A 19345-nucleotide genomic window follows, 5' to 3' on the forward strand; every position below is an offset into this window, starting at 1 on the left:
TAGGGCTTGCCCTGCTGCCCCCGATCATGCAAGTGGCCCTCCTCTGGACCCTCTCCATGCTGTCCACATCGTGCCTGAAGTGTGGTGCCTAGAACTGGACACAGTACTCCAACTGCGGCCTGACCAGTGCCGCATAGAGGGGGAGGATCACCTTCTTGGACCTGCTTGAGATGCATCAGTGGATGCATGACAAGGTGTGGTTGGCCTTCCTGACCACGTCCCCACACTGTCAGCCCACGTTCATTTTGGCATCAGTAATGACTCCAAGATCCTTTTCTGTCTCTGTACTGACGAGAAGGGAGCTCCCCAGCCTGTAGGTATGGTGCTGGTTCTTCCCCCCCATGTGCAGTACCTTGCACTTGTCAGTGTTGAAACCCATTCTGTTCTCATCTGCCCACCCCTGTAACCTGTCTAGGTCCAGTTGCAGCCCAGTCCTCCCTTCTCACGTGCCCTCTTCCCCCCACATCTTAGTGTTGTCTGCGAATTTGAGCAGGGCGCTTTTTACCCCCTCGTCCAAGTCACTGATGATGTTGAACAGTGCAGGCCCAAGGACCGAGCCCTGGGGGACCCCACTGCCCACATCCCTCTAGGTCGAAAATGACCCATCCACCACCACTCTCTGGGTGCGGCCCTCCAGCCAGTTAGTGACTGTGTAGGTGGCCCTCCAGCCATTTGACTGTGTAGGTGTGGATGCCACAGTCCCCTAGTTTTTTAATGAGAATGGGGTGAGAGACAGTGTCGAAGGCCTTCCTAAAGTCCAGAAAGACTACGTCCACTGCTACCCCTGCGTCTAAGGATTTTGTGACCTGTCATAGGAGGCCACCAGGTTGGTCTGACAGGACCTGCCTCTGATGAACCTGTGTTGGTTGCCCCTAAGTATAACCTCACCTGCTGGCCCCTCATGCACTGGCACCAGGATAATTCTCTCAAAACAACATTATATGTTGTATAATGTTTGGGAAGATAGTTGGATTTATCTCTTTTAAGTTTTGTATTATGTGTTGATTTCCTTCTTGAGTTGATCTCTTTTGGAGTAGGTTATATGAAGGAGATAAGTTTTTCTGAAGTTCTGCATAATTGTGAAGCATATTTGGAGCTGTGTGTAGTAGTCAGAGGATTGTAGATTGTTCACTCCTCTGGGAATGGTGTTGTGTTTCTTGCATATGCTTAGAAAATATATATCGCTGTTGAGTTTGGCTTCTTCTTCGTGTTGTGAAGTTTCCATGCTTAGAGTACAGTTCTTCTGAAACTTGTTCAATGACTCTCTTGCTCCTGGACATCAAATGGGCTCTGTCCATCTTTCTTAACTTATTAATAAGATAGAGCTGACCAAATGATGCTTTTGGAGACAACTGTGCAAAGGTGCTGACAGCAGAGAGGTAGCAGAAGGCATCCTTTGGCATGCAGAATGTTTAGCCGTGGGAATGCTGCACGAGTTTAGAAGAACCCACTCTGCATCTCAGAGTCCTGACTGAGTTGGAAAATGTTGGTAGTTTAAGAGCCCAAATAAAAGACCTTTTTTAACCTGTAAACTGGGCAGATTTTACAGACAGTGGGTTACAGTGAATATGGAACCTAGAAGGCTACTTTCAGATAATGCTGTGAAAAATGACCTTGTCGTAAAGAGTCTCCACTATGTATGAAATAACCTGTTGGAAAAACTACTTTAGACATAGAAAAGTTTATTGCTTTCATTAGCCAGGTACTTGATACTTTGGTATACAAATTTCTGTCTGCAGAAGGTTTAAATCAACTGGCGTAAGTGAGTAGTTTGACTTCTATGCTTTTTGCTGTTATAGACACAGACACTTCTGTGTATTTTTGCATTAGTCCATTCATAGCAGAAGTATGGTCAGTGCTGACACAAACCATGAAGCTTCTGAGGCAAGTCATTTCTGTATTGATACGATGTCATCTTCAAGCAAGATTGCTGAGTCATCAAACTCTAACAAGATAAAGAAATCTGAGGTCTGTAAAACAAGTGCTCTGCAAAAGAGAAGGGGGAGGGTCCATCATTTTTGCTATGTTAGTCTGAACTGGGGGGCAGCAGCTTTTCCTCTTGTGGTTAAGTCTCGTGTAGTCACGGTCTGAAACATATTTGGGGAAAAAGCTGGCCACAGTGAAATTAAATGTACTTTGCCATTAATTGCAGTAGGATGAATGTTGACTACTGTTACACATACACATACTTATGCATGCATGCATACACATTTAAACATAGTATTTTTTTCCTTAACTCCTTCTGTTTAGTATTTTGCTTTCCCTTGTATGCTTTATATTCTGTCTAAAGCTGGAAAGAGACCATGAAGAATTGTGCAATAGCTGCACCTTTGGGGGTTGGCACGTTACATTTCTGGCATGATGAACAAGTTAATCATGCCAGAAATAGAAATGTGCCACACATTCATCACATTTTATGGTGCCACAAAATGTGAAAGCAATCACAAAGACATTCCTCAAAATGTGTAACATCTTTGTAGCTGGTTTATATGTTCCCATAAAGGGAAAGTGTGGCATGACCCAGCATCTGGATGCCAACAAGCTGATTGTTGACATTAGAAAATGGGCAGTCCCAAAACTAATAGTTACTGATTGTCAGCCTTGGGATGTGGGCTTGCCAGGACCTGGCAACTTAAAGAGCCTTGCTCTGTAGCCCCTACTCTTTAATGTTCTTTTAAGGTGTTTGGTCCCAGCAAGCCTCAGGACATAAGGCAGCTCCAGGGCCTAGTGCACAGCCCTTCCTGATCCTCAGGGTCAGACAGGGGACAGCCCTGGGTCTGAACCAGGGCTGGGGCCAACCGGTGTTGAATTCCAATGCTTATCACGATTCAGCACTGGGCACTGGGGTCTGGGACAAAGTTGCCACTTGCCCAGTTGGCAGGATAGGTCTGGGGGCAGCTCCAGGTCCCAGAGACTGCCTCTAGACCTGGCTGCCTGCTGATCTATCCTGGAGGATGTTGGGCAGCTCTTTAAAAATAGGTGCACAGGTGAGGATGGGCAGCTTCTCCCACCCCCAGCTGCACAGGCTAGTCTAAAGATGCACCCTACACAAGCATTGGGGCATGGGGGAGCTCCCCCCCATCCCCAACTGCATCATGGGGGGGTTCCATGAGTCTGACATTGAGGAGCTTCTACCAGTGTCAGACTTATGGCACCCAGGGAACTCAGAAAAGCAGGCAGGCATTCAGCCATGGCTCCCAGCTGCATGGATGCTTTTTAAAAGCCTGGAGCACTATGATGGTAAGGCTCCCCAGTGTTTGGCTCACTGCACCCTGGACCTTTACAAAGCGAACGTGCAGTTGCGAGCCCCAGTTGCTTACTTGCTTTATATTCCCAAGCACCCATGAAAGCAGTACCTGAGGAATGCTGAGCTCTTGGCTCCCAACTCCTGCTTCCGTGTGTGGGAGGGGTACAGCTGGAGAACAGCAAGTTTCTCAGTCCCCGTCTGCAGATGCTTCCCTCTGCTGGCAGCTAGCATTCATTCAACTGGAGTTTGAGAAATGTTATGACCTGTTCCCAGAATTGCATGACTGCCATGCACATCTGCATGGTTTGGGGAAAGGAGCATAGGATTCCTCAGATCCCAGTTGCATGACTGCCTTAACAGCTGCCAGCAGCCTTATAGCTGGGAACAGCATGACACTGGGGAGTCAAAGTCTTTAGTTGCTGGGGGATACTGGGAAAAGTTAGGAACTGGAGACAGAGAAGGTGTCCCTGTTTTGTTGTATCTGATAGAACATGCCATATTTTCAGTATGTTTAGTTTCTGAAAACATGTTCCTTTGTATATTTTTGCATCTCATCTGTTTACTTTGGAATGAAGATAAGCTTTGACTATTCTTTCTTCATGTTTATGTTACCAAGTTAATAGAACTGCATAAGAGCAGCCTGGAATATGTCCATTCTCACATAAGAAGAACTGCAGAATCTCATCACAAAACTGCAGGGTCAAATTCTGCTAACGGGAACCTTTGCAACTCTGCCTTTGCCTTTGCACAGCTCTGTCCAGTGATGTCACACTGGTATAAGTGGTCTATAACATCTTTCAAGTGTTTGCACAAAGAAGTATGAATGAGCATGTAGTAATGATTTAGCTTTATGAGATTAATTTGACTCTCAGATCCAAGGAGAAATTTGGAGTTCTGGCTTTTATCACATAGTATCTGATAGTGAGAATTTAGGGATGAGAAGTAGAATGTCATTTTATGGGCACATGTCAGAGGGCACAATAGTGTGAGGCTGCATAGGATGAATTGTGGAAGGAGGAGGATCACAGGACCGTATTTCGTTTTCTCTTTTCACACTCTCCATTAACTTCTCTCTTCTCAAATGTATTTGTGCAGTTGTTTGGGCTAGAACTTTCTTCCATTAATTAATATAGTCAGTAGTAAAGGTTCACTGCAACTTCAGTAAGATGGGAAAACTAATGCTAGATGATCAGCTGCCATAGAGGGATGTGCATGACAAGATCCTCTTTATATTCAGCAGAGCTCTGAGGAGCAAGGTAGTTGTCTCCTGAAAGCCTCAAAAGCCTGTTCACTGTTACTGTAGATCAGGGCTGGGCAAAATATAGCCCACAGGCTAAATCCAGCCCACCAAAGCATTTCATCTGGCCCACAGCGGATCCCTTGCCCCACCTGGCCCAAGTACGGGGGAGGGCAGCCTGAGAGGTGTGCAGTTAGTCTCGCTGTCCTTGGGCATGCAGTGCATCTGGGGAAGTGTAGTACCCGGACTCCATTTCCCAGCTGCCCCAGTGGTGGCTCCTGGCTGCCACTGCCAAGCCCCAACTCCAGCCCCGCTGCCCAGGCACCCTGGCCCATCCACCCCGTACCCACAGCCAGGACTGCCAGATGGAGTGGGCATGGTCTCCATGGAGACTGGCTGGGACCCACACAAGCAAGATGCATGGCCAGGTGACTGGAATGGGGCTGCGGGCAGGCAGGGAGTCGTGTCCAAGAGCAGGATGGTTGGGGGCAGGACTGGAGATTGGGATTGGGATCTCGTGGCAGTGATGACATGGTGCTGGGCTGCGATCTGCCCACATTTTCCTTCCATGGGCACTGGTTCCACAGGTAGGGGCATGCAAGGAGTGGATCATGGCTCTGCCCCCAGCCCTGGCCATGCACTGTCACAACCCTGCAATCCTGATCCCGTTCCCAGACAGGGCTCCCTGCCTACCCGCAACCCCATCCCATCCTCCCGGCTGCATGCCCTGCCTGTGCAGGTCCCAACTGGTCTCTAGGGCAGAGCTACGATCCATTCCCTGCATGTCCCTGCCTGTAGAACTGGCTCCCATCTCAGGGGTATGCAGGAAGCAGATCATGTCTGTCCCAGGCCCTAGTGACTGGCCCAGGACAGTGTCCCACTGTCTCCACCCAGCAATCCCAATCTCAGCCCCAGCCCTGGCCCTACCTGCCTATCCCACACCCAGATGCTACTCCCTGCCTGCCTGTGGCTCCATCCCAGCCAGCTGGCCATGCCTGGGAGCCACTTAGAGCTGTTGCAAGGGGGAGGGGGAAGGGGAGGGTGCTGAGCTGGCCCTCAACAGCTCACTAAACAGCTCACTAAAACTCCCCAAGTGGTCCTCTGGCTAAAATAATTGCCTGCCCCTGCTGTAGATGGATACTTGGGCAGATAACATGAGTTAATGTACTGAACAAAGGGCTAGGAACCAGGCAGTCCAATGTTCTCATCCTACCTCTGTTGCTGTCTCACAGTATGTTCTTGGACTAGTCACAGACCCTAATTCTTCAACTTCCATGAAGCTCCTGGGGGGTACTGAGTGTTTCACTGTTTCCACAAGAGCCAGTTCCTAACCTGGAACTTTGTCTGTGCCTCCATTTCCCCTGCTGTGAAACAGATGTAATCTTATATCCCTAAATGGTATCACAGTGATACTGCTACGATTAAGGAGCTAATGTTTGTGCGAACCTTTGAAAATGTCAAACATTGGCAGATGCCAAGGATTGGAAAATATATATTGCAGCAGGCACAAGTGCAGAATCTGTTTTTGTGGGAGTTTCTTGTTCCTCTAATGTAGTAGCAGACACGATTCAAAATGCACTGGGGTAGAGGGAGGCACAACTTCTGAAGTAATGTAATTCCCTTTTTTCTTTTTAATGCTAGCTTAAGTCTAAGGACTCTACATGTGAATGTAAAACTTCTCCGCAGACACAGAAGCTAAATGAGAAAGAGAAAGGTTCATTCATTCAAGCATCTCACACTGGTGAGTACTATTGTGTAGCAGTTAGCATCTAGAACAACAGGTAGGAAGGTGAATATATGGCTCTCACTAGAACCACTGAGTTAAAAATATAGTTCAGCATTTGTACAGTTGAATGTATTTTGATTATGGAATGAAGGCAGCATTTAGTTTTACACTTAACACAGATCTTAAATCCCTTCATTTAACACTTCATCTCCACACGTCTGTGCCATTGCAATCGTGGCCAAGCTTGAAACTGAGTTTATTTTCACACTCCATTTGTCTTATTTCAGAATCCCTTCCCTCATTCTTGGGGAAGTCTGTTTTTCAGATTGGAGCTTAAGTGTGTGACCAGCCACAGCAGTTCATTCCCCATCTTGGCTAACCTTGTCAGACACCAACTCAATTAAAACAGTTGTGCAACTTTCACTGTCCCTATAGATGCTATTGGGGAACACACTTCTGCTTTGTGTGTTTGGGCACAGGAGGACAGGACTAGAACAGTTGAGCAGGCAAGCCACATTCAGCTGGCAGAAGTGCTGGTGAAGGGCCACAAGGTCTTCCCCAGCTTAGTTTTCCAGCCCATTGTTAACTTGGCTGGAGCTGAGGAATAGGTGTTGACTGGGAGGATGAATAACTACTTAAGGGGAAAAGGGCCTGGAGAAATGCTCAGTAGTTTGCAGGGAAGAGAATTATTCATATGCAGGTGAGCTTGAGAAACACTTCAGTGCTGTAAAGAGACAGCAGCAGTCCCCTGCAGTTTCACTAATTAACTGCAATGGTGTTCCATGGAGCCCTGGTGTCCTGAGCTTGCCCAAAGGGCAACAGTGGACTCTACTGCAGAACTTAGTTCTGCAAGCACCAAGTAGGATTTGAAGCCAGAGTCACAGCACTCTCTGTTCTACACTTCTCCCAGGCCACTGCAGGATGTCCTTGTTGCAATGAAGTGCTACTCAGCATAGCCATTTTCTACATCTCCTTTCATTCTGTTCCCCACTTCAATCACTAAAAAAACAAGGAATGAGCAGTTAATGGGACCATTGATCTTGGGCCAGCCTCAAGCCACACCTTGGCAACCAGCTGCATTCACAGACTCCTCTCCTTTTTTGCTTTGAACATAGTATTGCCCATGATACACAGCTGTTCCCTCTAAATCATGCTTGTACGTGCATACCTAACACTGACCTTAAGAATTTTAAGGTAGTGATATTCATTCATTAATAAATGTAAATTGATCAACAATTGATCTAGTTGGGTGAATGTTAAAATTGGGTATGCGAAGGTCTGGATGTGTGGGGTTCAAAGGTATTTTATTGTGGAAGAAGTAGTCAGGAAGGATGGATGTTTTGTGTTTTTTTTTGACGAGGGGGTCGGTACAGCATGTGAACTAAGGATTAGTCTGAATGTCAGTGTTAGACTAACAACTGTTTTTCTTGTTTTTTTTTTTTTTTTTGTAATGTTTGCAGTAGTAGAGAATGGTAGGTAAGTCTTAATTTTATGTTCATTTTGTTTGTATAGTAAGTTTTAGAGGGTTCTTAAAACCACGCAGATGCCTAATGTAAAAGGATGGGTTACTTACAATTTATATCACCTGCTGACCTTAGTAGAGATGTGTTGGTGAGGTCTTTTGCAATAGAACACTTGGATGTTATACAAGTTTCAATCCCTGTGCTGCAGCTAATCACCCTAAATGATTTTCTCATGTCTGCTGATTACTGTACTATACTATTGTTAGTTCGTGTTATGGCAACCATACAGCTGAAGCCTTGTGCTCCTGAGTTACATTTTTAAATGTAATGGTAAAATTGCCCATAGTAAAAGAGACTATATTAGACTGAAACATTCCTTCTCAAACCTCACCCATCTCTGGAGGGGTGAAACCCTTTTAGTTGTTTTCTCAGAAAAATTAGCTTTTTTTACTGGGGCAAAGCTATATGCAAACTGGAGCATTGTGCTGGAATGACAGGTAACAATCCATAGTTGCTTAATATGGAGACGTAAAAAGTTAACATGTTAAATGACTCAATTGTCTGAAAATATTTTTGTCCCTGCAGTACTAAACAGCACCTTCTCCTCCAGCACAACACATCTACAGTCTACAGATGACAAAGATGAAATATTAGTACAGTCATTGCCCATTCTGGAGACAGAAAAAGGCCAAGTTCTCAGCAGTCCAGTGAAAGAACTGGCAGGTAAAGTAGTCTTGAAGATTTGGTACCAGTTTTAAACAAACATACAAAAAAAAATCACTCGGCTCACGAACTGCTAAATGTTAATTGACTAGTAGATTCTAACTCTTCATGCTATTGTCAGAAGAGGGCAGTAAAAGAACATCTAAAAGAGGAGAGAGCTTGATCAATAGAAATTAAGTCACTTAAAAAAATAAGATGTGTGATGATTTCTCCTCCCCCATGTTTCCCCAGTTTAAAAATGATACTCCTTCCTTTAAAGGGCACTGAGAACTTATGCATAAATGAATATGTCCATTCTTACTCAGTGTGTGTCCTTATTTACATCATTACCTGGAGAAGGAAAATACATATTACAGAACACAGTTCTACAACAGTGCACAGGTAATTCAGCTGGAAAAGAATAGTTAAGACATGGCAGTTAAGGCACGTGCAAAATATAGCATTTAATCTAAACATCCACTTTTTGTCCTGGTAGTGGCCATCTGCCTACAGTAGCCCCTGACTCTATAGGGATTCTTGTTTCTGTTATTCTTCATAACTGTGGAAGTCCTTTTACTGCTGAGGAACCCCAGACGCCAGAGCAGAAGCAAAAAGCTCCAGCTTTGTGTAGTGACTGTCTGTACAGTATTCTTTCTCTCTCCTCTCTGAAAATAAGTAGAACAATGATAGGGTAAAGGAGCATGAGAGTTGAGAATCCAAAATTGGGCTGCTGTTTAATCGCACTGGATTTTGGGTATTGACACAAGAAATCAGGCTAAGCTCATTCTATATTTATCCAAGAACTTACTTTTTTGTGTGTGTCTATTTAGAACTGTTTTTAAAAGGGAGGACACCCCTGTCAGAGTTAGGTTCCAGCAGTAAAACCACTGACCTCCGGCCACCAATGTTTTCTAGTGTTCTGGACCATGTTCTTCCTATCCCCCAATGGGAGCAGAACTACTTTAAAAGACACTGATCCACATTCCTACCTCTTTTCTGCTATATTTTTCCCTTTGGTCCAGGACCTACATAGTTACAGATCTAGAGGAGGGAAGAACAGAATTTGCATCTTAAAGGAGCCAATGCTGAGCTTCCTTAAGCATAAGCTCCATCATTTCAAGCATACCTAACTGCTATGATCTTCCTTTCTTCTGTGTTGTACAAGAAAAACAGATATGAAATTGCTACGGCAGTAATTTTAATGCTAGATGAATGCATCTACAATAGAGTTCAAAGGGGAAACCTGCTTTGCCTCTACTCACAGACCCTCCATTAACGTAGTCAGAGACAGCCAGTTACAGACTAAAAGGCCATACTGTTTATGGAGGTTTTCCGCAACAGAAAGCACATCTCCTACAAACTTGGAAACTTCAAGTGTCAGAGGGGACACACTGCAATTGATTTAAATGTTGTTACAGATAAACTAGAAAAAGCTGAAAGTGAACAGAAGGAAAAAATCAATTTTTGGCTAAGCCAGATACATATCTTTTTTGTGACTACGTTATTTGCTGCCTACAAGCATGAACAAGTGGTGAGAGAAAAAATAAAAGAAAATCAAAGACGGGAGGCTGAACTAGAAGCACTGAGGAAAATCAAAGATGAGGAGTTAGCAAAGTAAGTCTTAAGTCTTTATTTTACACTGTGCTAAGGCATCAGGTCCATTTACAAAAGTACCACCTTAATGAAAATGGAGTTAGCTTTGTTCTGCTCACTTGGAAATTCATGCTGTTCTACTCCTAGATTACAGAGGAGCTAGTCTTTTTGAATACATTCTGATTACTGGTTGCACTGCAATTTAAATTGGGAAACTAGCACTCACTTCTGTGACACACGAAGATAAATTAACGGAGAGGTAGTATAAGGTGTTTTTATCAGATTACCTCTTAGTCCCCTATACATACTGGTGTATTCCTTATAGATATACTTTCTAACTATAAGACTTGCTTCTCATAAAAACTAGTTTCTTTTGACTGAAGCACATCTAACAGCTAAGCAACTGCAACTCCTGGTGGCCTAAATGTTGCAGCTTCTTGTCACTAGGCTTGGGACTCATTAGAACACCTGGTGAGGTGATGGGGCAAAGGGGCTCCAGAACAACTCAGTTCTTCAGCATTAGGGAAGGAAGGAATTGACCTTACATGGGAAGGGCAGTGACTTGGCTCATAGGAGGAAAGTTTCAGCCCATAGATTGATCTGTGTGTCTCTTACAAGGCTAAGATGGTGTTGCAGAGCTAGATGTTCCTTCCCCAGTGTGAAACCAGTATTCTTTCCCCAGTAGATCCTTACAGGGCCTTGTTCACACTAGCTGTACTAGTATAACTGTGCCAACACTAAGGCCTGGCCTTGTATCAGTACAAGAGTTTTCAGCTATACTATACTAACACACTCCTATTCGTGCATGGCAATAAGCTATATATAATCTAAGGTATTGTTTTAAAGATAATCTCATGCACACTAGGGACTGTGTAACAATTGCTGAGAACACGTGTACTAATGTTGACACTTCAGCTGAACTCCAGAGCATTCAAAGTCTACCCAGCTACTAATTTTTAATACACACCAGTTAATTAGGCAGTACTGTTAGTAAACTATGGTTAAAACTTTCTAAAGCACTTTGGTCTAAGTGACCTTCGAGTTAGTATTTTTGAAAATGGAACTCAAGTAAGTTTCAAGAGCACTGAATGTCTTCAGGGCATTGCACTGCTGTGACAGATGAAACTAGGTCATGTCAGGGCTCACTCAATTTGTGTCCACCATGACCCACTTTGAGGAGGCTTCTTGCACAGACACTTGGAAGCAGCTGTGCAATCTTAACTCAATACTTTTACAAGCGTTATCAGTTGAATTTTGGCTTGAAGTTGGAATCTCTTTCAACTACTTGTTCTAAGTTACTTCCAGGAAAGACCAGGCCCAGACACACTCTCCTGTCCAAGACTAATTTTATTTCAGGGTGTCCCTCATGTTCAGGTGGCCAAATATTTTTGGCTAGTTTGCTTCTGTGCTGTGAGCTCATGCTCCAGTTAGCTTTGTTGGGTTTGACAGAGTAGCCATGCCTGCGTGCACATTGCTCTTACTGCAGCTGTGCTTGCACTTTCGTTAGGGATTTTTCTCAAGCAGTAAGACTCCTACACTGCTCACATCTTTAAGGGAGGGGAAATTACTTGCCTGTATTTCTGCTTCTTTGAAACTATCTTACAAAGTTGTGATTCACCTATTTCCTTCCAGAGCTTGAAGTTCCTTTTGAAATTTCTCTCTTTTTTTTTTAGTAGGGCGCTTAAGTTTAGGCTTGGCATACAAAGCTGTATTGATACATTACATGAGTATTTAAAAATATATATGTATACATCACTTGTTAATTAACTGCATGGTCCCTTAGGTTTGACTTGTATGTGCGCAGTAGCCCTAAAATACCCACAGAAGCCAAGTTCAAACGCAGGAATGTTTACATCTAGCTTCATTAAGTGACAGACTTAGACATGACATTAGTTTAATTGCAAGTATTGTAGAGAAAAATCCTTAGATGGATCTTACAGGTCTTCCTTTTTGAGAGCTTTGCATTTTGTATAAGGCCCTTGCTGCCCTTAGAACATTCCAGCTGCTTCTGTTGTTTGATGGCTGATGTTACATTGCTACTCATTGTCATGCCTTAGTGGTCAAACAGCACCTTGAGAACTAAGAGAAACAACATCTTCCAAGACATGATTTTTTTTCCTTTTAAGAGCATGCTAGAGTATAGCATGATTTAGATAATATGCAAAGATATGTGGAATTTTACCACTTGTTACTTAAAGTGGGAACAGCAGAGTAAACTTACTTTAGGAAGGAATTAAAAGGATTATAGTTTTTCCTTAAGGAAACTGACACTGCACATAATCACAGTATAGGTGTTTGCATAGCAATACAAGGTCTTAACATTTTGCAAGTTTCCTGCAATAACAAGCCAGTTTGATCTGTTTGATCTCAGGCTTATCATCACGAGAGAAGATGCCAAAAAACAAGAAGCAGCTGCAGCAGAAAAAGCAGCATTAGAGACAGAGAATGGAGCAGTAAAAGAACCTGAGGATTCAGTAATACAGCTGTCACCTCCTCCAAAGGAAGAAGCAATCATTGCTCCCCAGCCTGTGATTACTAAGGTTGCTGCTGCTTCAAAGAAAAAGAAGAAGTAGATGATGCTAAGACTAAAGCTGTATGTACATACGAGGTGTATTAATGCGAAGATAACTAGATTTTACAAAGCTAAAAGGGAAATCTAAACATTACAATATATAGTTATAGCACATGAGTGCCAATAAAATTATTTCCATGATGTTTCTTTATTTTGGAAGGAAGTTTGTTTAATCACTAGCTAAAATGACTGCTCTTCCTCTTCACCCCAATATAGACAAGCCTGGGTCTACCTCCTGGCTTGAAAATACTTCTACACATTAGTGGTTACATGGAGCTTATTTGACTTTTGGAGAATACAAAGCTGGACAACTAGTTAGAAGAAGTTTTACTATTATAGGTTATAAGGCCCGCTAGGGTCAAATTTACCTGTTGGCTAAGTCTTGTTACCATGACATCGGTTTACATAAAATGTGAATCTACACAAGCTCTGCATAAGGTTTGTGCTTCAATTCTTGTGGGCCTGGAAAGAACCCAGCTGTTTTGTTTTTGGACCTGATCCTGCATCAAGCCTTATTTGATCTGAGTGGGAACAACTCTCAAAAGAACTGAACATTAGGCTTAGTCTTTCTTCACCTTTAATTGTCTGTCAGCTCATACCAGAGAGGAACAAGTTAGTTTAGTTGTATAAAGTAGAAGAACAAGGTAGTTCTTACATGTTTAGTCTTCAGTGTACTAGTGTAGCAGTCTGAAACTTGACTATGCCTGCTACTTCATAGTTGAATGCTGTAACAAAATCCCCCTCAATTTTACATGCTTGTTTATGGAAGAGCTGTACACAGCTGATCAATAAATGAGCAGTTTGGGAAACATAAGTGCCCTCAAAGTGGTAACAATCATCAGTTTTATTTTCCAGTAAAATATTCACATAACAATATCTGAGAAATGGAATGGTACAGATGAATTAGACCAGGTTTAGTTTGCACATAAATATTCTTAAAATCTAAAAATCTTATGATCAGAGTTTACAGATTTTAGTAGAAATTTGATTCTTACAAAGCAAGTATTGCTTTACTATTGTCATTATTCCAGTCAATAATATGACTAATAACCTTTCATGTTAAACAAAAATGTTTTTTTCTGACATTTGGACATCTTCAGTAGATCAGCCCTTGTAGATCAATCCAAGAAGAAAATATTATTGAACTGTGTTGCACAAAGTTTCTTTACTTCTTCTGTAAAAAGAGAGAGAAATACTTCAGAACGCCACACAGTATTGCAAGTTCTACAAGAGCATATTTTATTATAAAGACAAATAATGCTAAGGAGGAAAAAAAATTCAATTGTGTCCAAGAGGAAGAAGACGTTGCTATTTATTCTACTGAACCCTGAAAGACTCCTATTTAAAAAGGTAAAATCCAAAAAGATAGGCTCAGGAGTAAGCTGACTGCATTCTGCATGTTCACAAGTTTTTTTCATAAATGCTTTGTTTTGTTTTTTAAATTAAAGCTGGTATTTCCAGTCTGCTGCTGCTGTCATTCTTGCTGAAAGTGAAATGACCTCTAGAACAGCTAAAGAACCATTTCCTATCTTGTTTTCACATATCAAAGTGAACTTGCCCTTAAATAAAACTTAATGACAAAAAAAATGAAATGGATTACTCAACACAGGTTCCTTGGAATCCAAAAATCAAATGGAATATTGATTATTAATACTTTGCTTCCAACCCCCATAATTTCACATGGATGAAATCCAATCCCTTACTAAATGCTTTGTAAGTTAAGAGTAGTAGAATTCATTATTCAAATTAATTGGAATAATATCAGAATTGACATATTTCTTAATATACATCTACAGTAGAGTGAAAAATACTTTTTGGGGAAGGAAAAAAAATCATTATTAACACTTAAAATACTAAGTGCCTTTTGTGAGTAGGTTTTGTTATTGTAAAGATGACAAAATACCCACAAATTCAGAAAAGCAGGCATATTCATTTCTAAATACAATAATACACCTCATTTATTTATCATTCCTAAATTAAGTTTGCAGATCAGTGCCATTAATCAAGGAGTACGATAATGGTTACTAATAAATAATTAAAAACATCTTCTGAAAGTCTGCTGAATATTTATATAATCTTGATCTAGTTGCCTTGCAAAACAGGAACCGATACTAAGCCTTGCGCAAGCTGACCCAGACAGTCAGGAGGAAAAACACCTCAGTCAATTTCTTATATAAAAGAAATATGTAAATCTACTAGTACAATATTCTGATCACAGCAATATTATTTAAAAAGAGCAGTGAAAAGTAAAAAAGCTCCTTACCATTAACTTCAATTAGGTTTGCATTTTTTTGATTCAAAATAACATATAGTTCCCGCTGATCAGACTTTTTCCCAACAACCCAGTAATCACTCATTGCCTTCACAATAATTTCCTCATCTTCATCAACTCTGTAAGAGAAGATTCATATAGCAAACCTTTAGGGAAGTCTAGGCCTGTATTAATAAGTGAAGGACAAGTCAGAAAAACAACTCATTAGGAACAACAGCAATGAAGTAAAAAACATCAAGAAATTACCAGCACACAGAGCAGCTTCATTGTATAATTGTCCTAAAAGTTCTGAATAACTTAAGACATTAACTGATGTCACAGACTGTACTGCAGTATGATAGAAACAGCCATCAGAAATGAGTAAGTGTACTGAATGCCAACATAAAACAGCAAGCCAGGGCCAGCAAAGGCTGCAGCCTTCATGTAGGGGAACTTATTTGCTGGAAGCAAGCCAACCATTTATGTGGTCTGTTAGACAACCATGCACATGAGTCCTTTGGAGGAAGCTGCTTGCTGGCCCTAAAGCCACATGGAGAAGTAATAGTTCATAGTACTGCATTTGTTTCACCTTGAATGAATAGTGTGAAAGAAGAAAATCCTGCAAATAGTTAGCTTTCAGGGTTTTTTTTTTTTTAAATGATTAGATCAGGTTGTAAACAAGAGCTGGATGCTTTTGCATACGTCACCCCCATCTCAGTGTTAACTACAAATGCAGTACGTTCCTTCCATCTCACAGTTCACATAAAGAAGTTCTTATATCTGGTTCTTGTCATTGTTGCATGAAACACCTTCAGACCACCAGTCATAACTACTGTCTATAAAACTGTCATATCTTGTCTTCTGTTCACCTGCCACTGCTCCTTCATTTTGTAAGAGTCTTCTTCACATTTGCTTCCTAGTATAATTTGGCTTTTGTTTGTTCCCTCCTCCCTGTGACCTACTCTGCAATGACATTTACAGGAAAACAGCACGAACAGAAAATGGCTCCAAGCAACTTGCAGCATGTCAGCTCAAGAAAAGCAGAGAAACAACAGGCAAGCTTTGGTACTATTAAAAATGACAGATAAAATACTTTTTAGATTTCAAACAAGTGCGTGGATTTCCTATTTTATATTAAGTACCATTTTAAAGGCGTTACTATATCAATTTGCCTGTCCTAAAAGATTTTCTTCCTCTGAAGATACTAGCACATTTTCATGCTTTTGTTTGGTCTGGCCTTGTAGGCAGAGCAAAAGCCCTGTACCATATGCTAGCAGAAGCCCTGCTTATGGACTGGGGTCTCACAGGCACTATGTGAATATAGCCAACAGCAGCACAGTTTTCATATATTTATATAGGATGCCCACTAAAAAAAAAAAAGTCACTGTTAACATCTGGAAGTAAATGGAACCAAGTTTAAAGGAACCAAACCCTATTTTCTCCATGATAAGTTACCAGACTAAATCCAATCCAAAGTCTAACCCATCCAGTACCCAGAGTCTGGAACATGGCCAGCCCTAGTTGCTTCAGAGGAAGATTAAAGCACTCAAAAGCAGGTAAGGTATGCAGTTCTCTGCCCCTCATGTCATGTTGATTCTGTTAGAGTGTGACTTCACCTGAAGCACAAGCTTTAACATCCCTTATACAAAACTGTTACTAATTCTGACATTTCTAAATATTTTTGATATCCGTGTAAGTCTCCCAGTTCCTTTTGAAATCTGTCCCAACATCCCATAGACAAGGGAGACAGGTTAGAAATAGCACGCCAACTAGTTGCAAAAACAGGAAAGTTTGCTTTTATTATTATACTGACTAGTTACATGAACAGGAAAAAAAGCTGCCTGACGTTCTACATATAAATTAAGGAATGCACATCAACAGATAAGAAGATAATATAGGAAACACCCAAAACATTAATAAAAAAAAAAAAATCACCTGGTAAAGTCACTGTTGATATCACCTAGAATCTTCATGAGGTCAGGGTGAACAGATGTGAGTGATATGCTAGGTGTTTTCCTCATATGGACTGTACTTTTCTCAGCCAAGTTCATATGATTGAAATAGATAAACTTAAATTGAGGTTCCTTCTCAGACCTAGATAAAAAAGGTAATGTCTCAGGTAACATCATTTTTTAAACATGCATGTTAATTTAAAGATCACTAATCTAGGCATTATATAAACTGGGTAGATTTTCTCTGTACTAAACATTGTACTCCTTACTTTTCAAGGTCTGTGGTTAGGGCAGACACTGCTAACTAGAGAAACCTACTAAAACTCCTAGCACATCCATGACTATCAATTAAAACCAACAGACAAGCAAGTTTATGATCTCATCTATTTTTCTGGCTTTATTTTTTGTCTCTGTGTAATGGCATAACCTGCCTCTACAGGCCCCATTAGCATACCCCATCCACCTAGTGGGAACATCTCTATCTCCCCTGCACAGGAGGATTCAGTAGCTTTGAGCATTTTCTCCCCAAACTGACCACGTATGTTATGAATAGGATGGCCTGAAATCCTGCTGGTTGCTGAACTGGCTACCCTGGAAGCTTGTTTCCCACTCTCCCAGTCTGGATAAGTCAGATTCTGGCCTGGGAAGAAGTCATCACTAATATGTTTCGTGAAGGATCTCTACTGATGCATTTGGTTTCCATTGACTGCTATCTCAGGAAAAACCTTTATTGGGCAAACTGGCCAAGCCAATGACAGTGGATCCGATATGAGATGGTCTCTCTGTCTTATTTTATTAAGTTATACTTAGTTTAGTATTTGACACTGATTTTGGTAGCAGCCTCTACAATTCAGAGCAGTCTAGGCTTGCTCTTTATACTTCAGGTTACATGTTATATTGTTTGGAATTCAGCGTCATACGATAGTGAGAAACTATCTATCACTTAAGCACACAAGCAAGTGGCTCCATAGGCTGGATATCTTGCTCTCTTTTATGTCACCCAATTGCATTAGTGCCAAAAGAAACTATCAGGTTATCAGGACACCACTGCATTAAAGTTTGAGAGGGCGTTAATAAGATGAGTTTCTACTCCTTTAATTCCCCAGTGACATTTAAAAAACCCTCAAGTATTTAATGATTTAATAGACTGACACAATTTCCAGCTATTTTACTTGACTCTCTGCAATTCTGCCTGTTTTAAATATGCTGCAACTATAATTCATCAGTCAAACCCGTGGCTGTGGTTGGACTGGCATTCTTAGAACAGTAATGTTGTATGGCAGCCAAGTATCTCAAAGGACAAAGCAGCCTTTTGAAGAAAATGCTTCTCAAATATTTTGCGGCAGACTCTCACTTATGTTTCATAGGAGTGCTTCAGTTCTTCCCAAGAATACTAGTGTCTTTTCCTTTATGAGCTTTTTACCAGAAGTTTGTCCATCATCATCATCCAAGAACATTTCTACATAATGAGACTAAGCTGGCACAGAAATGAGTAAGTGTCTATTTACTTAGCCTACCACACATGTATGCGAAATTAAAGACTTCTTTAGAAAGTGAGACTGTCAGATAAAAGCCACCTAGTTGCCTACACTACAAAACTTTGTCCTATAAACTTTCTCTGTCCTTACATAATCCTACTAAATAAACTTTTACGGAATCAGGATATTGCCTGCCATGGTTCCTTTGCTTTACCTGTAGCAGATTAGGGTGGTCTGTGTTGTGTCAGAGTTGACAGTAGTCTTATGTAGGCTTTAGATTATGGATTGTATAGGATAGGGATGGCCCTGCCGCCTCAGGCAGGGTGTTGGACTAGATGCCCCCTGGAGATCCCTTCCAGCCCTACGATTCTATGCTGCCTGTAAGGTACAACACTTCCTTTGAGCAATGGTATTGCATAAAGCCCACTTCACTTTTAACAAGTACACCCATTAAAATTATCTCTAGGGCTAGCCTCATCATCCCAAACAGACTCCTTCGTAGTATATTAACCTGGCAGCAGCATAACATGAATGCCATATGCTGTATGGTTTCAACTCCAATATTTATAATCCTTCCATTTAGTGCATCTGTTATCCACAAACTGTACATTAAACTGAACCACATCCTTAAACCTCTATCTTGTAAATGGCCTGCAGCTTCTCTCTGCAGTCCAACATACTTAGCACACCTGGGAAACTTACCCTCCCAGGCTGTCACAATCTATTAGAGTGGTGCTACAGCATAACATGCAAAGGAGCTCCAGTAAAAACGAATACAACTACTGCTTGATTTTACATGGTGAAGGGCTTCTGCACAATTTACCCTTGAGCTTAGGGTTAGACAAAAAGTAATGACTCCAATGTCCCAAACAGTTACAGCCATGAACTGTTAACTTTGGAAGTGCCCAAAGGAGCAGGGGGATGGGGACTCCTACCCCACAGCCAGTAAAAACCAAACCAGGGTAGTACTCGTTTGAGTCCCATTTCTCTTTTTGGGGTTTTTGTTGTTCTCCCGCCCTGGCGGGGGGTCGGGCTAGAAGATCTACTAGGTCCCTTCCGACCCTTAATCTATGAATCTATGAATCCCTGAATGAAACAGGGGTGGATTGCCTTGCTTTAGCTTT

General features: G+C 41.6%; 2 protein-coding genes across 3 annotated transcripts in view; one reads left to right on the plus strand and one right to left on the minus strand.

Moving 5' to 3' along the window:
* Nucleotides 1-16709, plus strand: part of LOC109294490 (radial spoke head 10 homolog B2-like) — a 57076-nt gene extending 40367 nt beyond the window's left edge. Inside the window, exons 17-22 of one of the 2 annotated variants that reach the window (XM_019512879.1) lie at nt 1831-1968; nt 6126-6225; nt 8259-8396; nt 9794-9989; nt 12340-12561; nt 15773-16709. In XM_019512879.1, the coding sequence (XP_019368424.1) occupies nt 1831-1968; nt 6126-6225; nt 8259-8396; nt 9794-9989; nt 12340-12541 (774 nt within the window). In that variant the 3' untranslated portion in view covers nt 12542-12561; nt 15773-16709. Of the gene's footprint in view, nt 1-1830; nt 1969-6125; nt 6226-8258; nt 8397-9793; nt 9990-12339; nt 13582-15772 lie in introns of those variants that run through there. The other variant, XM_019512878.1, reaches the window with a different exon arrangement.
* Nucleotides 13367-19345, minus strand: part of CCZ1 (CCZ1 homolog, vacuolar protein trafficking and biogenesis associated) — a 41008-nt gene continuing 35029 nt past the window's right edge. The window contains exons 13-15 of the mRNA XM_019512880.1: nt 16727-16885; nt 14804-14931; nt 13367-13714 (exon numbers count right to left, since the gene is read on the minus strand). Coding sequence (XP_019368425.1) covers nt 13659-13714; nt 14804-14931; nt 16727-16885 — 343 coding nt within the window. The 3' untranslated portion in view covers nt 13367-13658. The remainder of the gene's footprint in view (nt 13715-14803; nt 14932-16726; nt 16886-19345) is intronic.

Source organism: Gavialis gangeticus, unplaced genomic scaffold (assembly GCF_001723915.1).
Source record: "Gavialis gangeticus isolate Ggan-Ray unplaced genomic scaffold, GavGan_comp1, whole genome shotgun sequence".
NCBI classification, from domain to species: Eukaryota; Metazoa; Chordata; order Crocodylia; family Gavialidae; genus Gavialis; species Gavialis gangeticus.